This window comes from Thamnophis elegans, chromosome 2 (assembly GCF_009769535.1).
Source record: "Thamnophis elegans isolate rThaEle1 chromosome 2, rThaEle1.pri, whole genome shotgun sequence".
NCBI classification, from domain to species: domain Eukaryota; kingdom Metazoa; phylum Chordata; class Lepidosauria; order Squamata; family Colubridae; genus Thamnophis; species Thamnophis elegans.
In genome coordinates, this window is record NC_045542.1 from 95,144,155 (window position 1) to 95,151,367 (window position 7,213).

General features: G+C 35.4%; 1 protein-coding gene across 1 annotated transcript in view; it reads left to right on the forward strand.

The window, feature by feature from the left end:
- ITK (IL2 inducible T cell kinase) overlaps positions 1-7,213 on the forward strand; it is a 41,999-nt gene extending 34,786 nt beyond the window's left edge. Inside the window, exons 14-17 of the mRNA XM_032208619.1 lie at positions 35-99; positions 1,485-1,600; positions 3,780-3,937; positions 5,451-7,213. Coding sequence (XP_032064510.1) covers positions 35-99; positions 1,485-1,600; positions 3,780-3,937; positions 5,451-5,522 — 411 coding nt within the window. The 3' untranslated portion in view covers positions 5,523-7,213. The remainder of the gene's footprint in view (positions 1-34; positions 100-1,484; positions 1,601-3,779; positions 3,938-5,450) is intronic.

The following is a 7,213-nucleotide window of genomic DNA, read 5'->3' on the forward strand; positions in this document are numbered from 1 at the left end:
CCTACAAATATATCCTGTCTTTTCTTTCCCGCAGGCTGCTCGGAACTGTTTGGTGGGCGAATTTCAAGTTGTCAAAGTGTCAGATTTTGGAATGTCACGGTAATATAGGTTTCTTATTCATTATTAGCCCTATAGGTTTTTTTTAATTATATCCAATCTAACCCAATTCAACTTTATTATAGTGGCAAAAGCTTCTAAAGTTCACCTCTGCTTTGTTTCTGCTGCAATTTCTATAACCTACTCCTCTCTTGACAGCCAGCTTAAGAGAACTAAAGGATCTCAATGCATTTTTGTATTAGTTTATCATTTGAATTTCCCCACTGTTCACCTCTGCAAATCTGTAACTAGTAAGAATGAAAATGGTAAGGTTCATAGTACAGCCTTTCCCAACCAGGGATTCTTCAGATAGGTGAGTACTGTAACTCACAAAGTTCAAAGCCAAACCCATCTATAGGCACTACTACATTGAAGGAGGTAGTTAAAGCTCATACTTAGAATGCTATATTGTATAGCAACTCTGCTTGTTCAGTGGGACGTTAAATGTCTATAGAGATTCTCAGTCATCCAGGTCATGGATGTCCCAAAGGTGCTTTCTCAAGAGGCAACTGGACTTTCTGGTTTTTCTTTGAAAATGTTTCGCTTCTCATCCAAGACACTTTTTCAGCTCTTCTTGGATGAGAAGCAAAATGTCTTCAAAGAAAATCAGAAAGTTGCCTCTTGAAAAAGCACCTTTGGGACAGTGGGACATTAGTTCTTCAATTCTATTCTGCAATTTCTCTTCCCTTAAAACTTGCAGATCAGATTTTGAAGGTACCCAAAGGACTGTATTAGGAAAGCAAAATTATCTTCTCATAATTATGCTAATAGAAGTTCTGCATGAGATGTCATTGGAGTTCCCAACACCCAACATCCTATCATACATAGCTTTCTAGGATAATTTCCTACTTTGCAGATATTTTTCTATCACTTGCCAGCCAGACATATTCAAATTATATTTTATTGGTCAACTGAAGTCAGTTCTCTCCACAGACATTACTGCTTTTCCAAAGAGGAGTATGTGAAAGAATAGCAGTACTCATAAAATCAATGATAGCATTGGTTGCAGCATAACAACTAGCCGTCTGTTTTATTTCAATAGCTTCCATAGTACTGACAGTTAAAGAGAAGCATGTCTAGAGAATGGTTAGTGTTTGATAACATGGAATCAAAGTCAATCTGTGTGTATGTATGTGTGTTTGTGTGTGTGTGTGTGTGTGTGTGTGTGTGTGTGTGTGTGTGTGTATGTATGTATGTATGTATGTATCCCTGTTCTATTATTGCTGTGGATCAAGTATAAAAAGATAGAGTCTCCTATATCATTATAACTCATGGTTTCAGATTAATGATTCAGTAACAGTCTGAGATTTTAATCTTTTGTTTTTCATGCATGAGCTATGCCATTAAAATTACTGTTTAAATACTTTAAACAAATCTATCTCTTTTAGGTATGTTCTTGATGTATATAACAGTTCCATTGGTAGTAAATTCCCCATCAGGTGGTCAGCACCAGAGGTTTTTTCCTATAACCGCTATAGCACCAAGTCGGATGTATGGTCATTTGGTAAGAGACTTGAACAACAAACTTCCCAGTCACATAATTGGCACGTGTGCCAGAGGTGGCACACAGAGCCCTCTCTGTGGGTACATGCATTATCGCCAGGTACTCTTCTGGGTTCTGTCACACACATGCACATCGGCCAGCTGGTCTGGCATGCATGCTCACTGACTAGCTGCTTTCTTCTGAGTTCCTGCATTGCTGGCCAGCTGGTTTTCACATGAAGACCAGGTGGCGTGCCGGAACCCAGAAGAAAACAGCTGGCCGATGTGCATGCGTGCCAGACCAGCTGTCCAGCATGCATGTGCACGACGCAACCCGGAAGAGCAAGTGGCCGCCACATACATGTGTACATCTCTTCTTCCATGTAAGCATTGTTTTGTTAGGATGGGAAGTTGAGGAGTATTTATATACTTTGAACATTTCTTTGTTATTGATATAAAGACTGACCTCTTCCAGTCTGTTGACTTCTATGTTGTTCTCTAGATTTGATGGTGTAGTTTGGCTAGAATCTTTACTGCATCTTTTTCAGTTGTTTGCCACAATTCTATAAATATTCCAGCAATTCCCATAGCCTTCCAAATTGATAATGAGGAAAGTGCTGTTAACTTCGTCTTCTAATATGAGAGGATCGTGAAAGTATGAAATATCTTCTTCAGTATCTTGGATGTTGACATCTCTATTGTACAAAACTTTAGTACACTCCTTCTATTTTTTGTTTGATCTTTTTTCAAATCAGTTACTGCTTGTCTATTGGTGTCTTTTATCACACCATTTCAAGTTGGAAATTCTTGAATTTGGAGGTTTTGGGGAAGCTTTCCTTGTTTGTTCATATCTGTTTCCATAGTGTCTTTACAGATATTGTTGTAATGTTACTTCTTGTTTCTTCTAACAGTTTTCTGAAACTTTTTATTCTCTTCTTGGCAATTTCGATTGTTTATTCTGACAACTGGTTTGATTCCTTTCTTTACTTTTCTTCTTTCCTTCTTTCTTTTTGTTACTTGGTCTTTGGCAGTCTCTTTTCACATTCATCCTTAACATCTTCAAATTCATTCCACAATTCCACAATATTATGGAAACTGGTTAGTTTTCTGTTTCCATTTTAGTTTAACTTGGAACTTGAGCATTACCTGCAAAGATTGTAAATGCAAGGGCTATACAAAGTTAATTTTTCATCACTGTGATAATTTCATCACTTTGAAAGAGTTGCTAAAGAAGTCAGTTGCTAAATGAAGACTAGCTGTAGTATAGACTTCTGACTGAAAGTGTTGATTTGCTGATGCTTACAATGTCAATGTGTAAGTGATTCATTTCATTCTCCACTGTATGGTGCTTTCCCATGCTTATGCTTCTTACATTTTATGCTTCCATTGTAATTCTATCTTTGTAGCTTCAGATTTTCTTTTCTTCCATGGAAACATCACCAACTAAATGTCCTGAGGCTTTAATCTAATCATTAGTACCCTGAAAGATCCGCAGCTCTTCCTCGATAGTGTGTTGAGTGCCATGTGACCTGAGAAGGGCCGTCATTTGGCATTGTATTGTCTTTCACATTAAATGTCTACCCTTGTGCACATGTAGTTTGATAATTGCCTTTTCCTGCCAGTATGAAATGATCCTTTGCTGTTGTCACTAAAGTGATCATCTGCTTCTAGTATCTTCTTCTATCACCACTGCCCAATATGGAGGCCTGCTTGTTTTAGCAGGGCAGCTAGGATTATCACCATGCCTTAAATGACCCTATTAGGATTATATTCCCTTGACACATTTCTGGCATTCTTCACTCATCTCACCTAGTAATACCACCCTCCTCTGCTGCCACCACAATACACAGAACAGCAGAATTAGGGAGAAGGGGGCGTGTAGTAATAGTAAGTAACAGTGAACAAACAACATATGAATATATGATCAAAAGCAAGCTCACAATCTGTTGACAATCTGGAGCCTGCTAATATTATTTCAATAGGATGACTAACCAATATGCAACCGTATATCTTAATTTGGGGGAAAGTTCCTTTAAACTTAATGAAATTTTCTGCAATCATATATAGGATTAAATTGTGAATCTCACTGAAAAAAATGTCTATTTAAGCAACGGATCAGAACATTAAGTTATTTGAGAAACACGGAGTTGTGGACATTGTTATGCTATTCTTAATAAATTATGTATCCTGCCTTATTTCAGGAGTATTGATGTGGGAAGTATTTACTGAAGGCAAAATTCCTTATGAGAATCGGACAAATGCTGAGGTGGTGGAAGAAGTCAGTGCTGGCTTGCGTTTGTATAAACCCAGAATTGCTTCCAATACCATTTATAAACTTATGCAACATTGTTGGAATGAGGTTAGTGCATCATATTTCATGCAAGAAAGATGTAAGAATTAAGTAATATATTCTCCATTGAATCATACCCAACTCATGGTGACTTCATCAACCTGACTGTAGAGGGATTTTTGACAACAGTAAAGAAAATGTTTCTCAAAAAATGGCATTTTTTGACTTTCTATCTAGCCTATAGCCTTGGTATTTCTCTAATTGTTTCTCATGAACCCAGGGAATTTAAGTCAGATTAATGTTTGAAATTGGATATGAGCTGCCATCTATAAAATCAGTTTTCAAAAAGCTTTATACAGCACTACTGAAAAATGTAGGGGGCGGGGATTAACTTGAAGCTTAAAATGTATTTTAAAAACAACTTATATATTGAGTCTTTAATTAGTCAAATATAACAGAAGTTTTTAAAATCTATAACATTTTGTTTGCAATTTTGTACTGGATCTTGAAGGAGAGCAAATATAATGTTAAAATCGAGTGGGATTATAATAACAGCATAGGATATCCACCAAGATTCCGGAAGATGCTCTATTTTGAAGATTTTCAATGATATCTGACTATAAGGCTTCAACATGTTGCTTACCCCCCAAAAAAAATAAACAAATAAAAGCAATTGTCAAATGTCAAATCACAGTTCCAGGTGGACATTTGCACAGGCAGTATATCTCTATTTAAGAACATTAGCTGATATTACCAAGAGTTTTTTTAAGGCTATAACCAAGTTGTTATCTGTAAGTTTTATTATTGAAAAAAAATGTAATAATTAAACTACACGTACTCTTACTAAGGTATAGGGACCATATATAAGGTTACTAAAAGCTGTGGTGGCGCAGTGGTTAGAATGCAGTACTACAGGCTATTTCTGCTGACAGCAATTCAGCAGTTTGATTCTCACCGGCTCATAGTTGGCTCAGCTTTCCATCCTTCCAAAATTGGTAAAATGAGGACCCAGATTGTTGGGGCAATATGCTGACTCTGTAAACCACTTAGAGGGCTGTAAAGCCTTATGAAGCTGTATATAAGTCTAAGTGCTAAGTGCTATTGCTATGACTTAGTGTCTATCAAATTACAAGTGATCACTTGTCAAGAGTTTCTATCAATGGGGAAGTGCCAAAAAGATGCAAATGTTCATCTTTAACAGAAATGTGGGGTTTTTTTAAAAAAAATTATTTAGAATGGGCTCATTTTATATTTGGATTTTAAATTATCCTTATTTAAGAATAGGGCTAAATATCTTTCTGGTAAAGTTGAACCATTCATCTAATAGCAGAATGCTTTGCTAAGGATTTCCCTTCTGATTTTTCCTATCAGTTACAAATAGCTCCATCTCCAGGAAGGGGGGGGGGATCATCAATATATTTGCTACTGGAGAACACCATTATAGTCTCTTGAATTCATCAAAATGTACTGCTCATTCAAAATGCTATTTTGCTATAGACTTTTTTTTCCATTATTGCCATTCTAACGCACTCACATATTAGCACTTAATTCTCTTTCCTTGTTTTTTTTTTTTCTTCTTCAGACGGAAAACGACAGACCACCTTTTTCCCAACTGCTCGACAATCTCAATGAAATTTCTGATTCTGATCATTAAGAATTAGTGGTTTTGAGAAGATACAAAAATATACATTTTTTTAATCATTGGGCAAATGATTTTAATTTTAATCATTGGGCAAATTCATTATCTACATCTTGAAGGAGTAACCGAACTGCCACTGAGATACTAAAAAGACTCTTGGCCTTCTGGAAGAATTGAGAACCAAGAAAGTGGATAGTATACGATACAAAAGAACAGTAGTGTGCAGTTCCCATCCTGTTTCCAGTTAATGGAATAATGATGATATAGATGATAATGATAACAGTAGCAGTAATAAGCTGAAGAGAACTGTTAGAGCCTAACATGGAAAATTATTTAATGAAACTGATAAAGATCCTCCAAGCTTGCTTAAAGCTGAAAGAAAATATTCAACTTATTTGTAAATGAACAATTTCAATAGCAGATTGAATGGATTGACTGGAGAGACAGAATGCAACAAAGATAGGAAGGTTAAGAATGTGGGTTATTTTTTTCCAGTTTCAACTAATATATCGAGACGGGGGGGGGGGTTATGGAATAGACATCTTTGATCTTCATTTTAATTTGGCTGCAGTGAAATAATGCCTTGTATCAGATACATTGGATCCCTCATTCACTATTTCCACAATTACACTGTTATGGACAGATTCAGGAGATATCTGAACTGAAGTACAGCTGAATCCATTATCGGAGGCAGGGTTGAAGCTTTTTCTTAATTTGTAAATTTTGAAAGACATTGAGCTTTTTGCCTAGAAAGGAGAAAAAATAGTTCTACTTTCAATCGAAATTAAAGATTTTACCCCCAAAACTATCTTTTTTTCTTAGGGCTAATCACCATTGTTTGATTGGTGTAACTATTTTCATGCAAAAAAATGTTGAAAACTCCCACAGAGATGATGTGTTTTTTTCTGAACACAAATTTAGTTTTCTTAAGCTAAAATTAGTGATAGACTTTTTGTCAATTTCATCAAAAGTTGCCACAAATATATAAAGGCATCCACCAATTTTTTGTGGGATTGCCCGAGATATAAAGATTGCTTTTACGAAGTTATTCAGAACTATTCTTATCAACTTGGTCTGATCTGTTTGTGACTGTAAATGTAATTCTTTTTTTTTTTGACAGAAATATATATTTAACCATTCCTTTAAAAATAAGCAGTATATAATTTTGCTTAGTGTAAATCACATATGGGTCTGAAATCTGGCTGAATTCATCTTCCCTAGGGTTTGCAACCTCTTACTCTTTCAAGGAGGGGAAAACTATTGGAGATTGTGGAATACATAAAACTTTGTTTTTGTGAATTAAAATTCCACCACACATATATAGTAGCATACAGTAAAAGGAATTAATTGCAATAATGTTTGAAGAACATTAACATTCTAAAGAAATAAAGCTGTGAAGGGTGCCTCTCAAGCATTCAGCTTCAGTTTCTCAGGTTAATTGTCACTGACCCAGAGCTTGAAGAAATATTGACCATTACTGGTAGATGGAAAAGTAAATTGTTCCAGAATAGGATAAAGATATTTTAGGGATGGTTTAAAATGATTGAATTCTGTTTGAAAAGAATTGGTATTGAAGGATTTTGTAGATAATTGCTGTATGTTTTATATTATGCTTATACTTTAAAAGTGTTGTCCATTTTGAGAATTGTTAAAATATTGAATATGTTTTTTAAGCCGGAAAATAATGATTTTATACATATTTATAA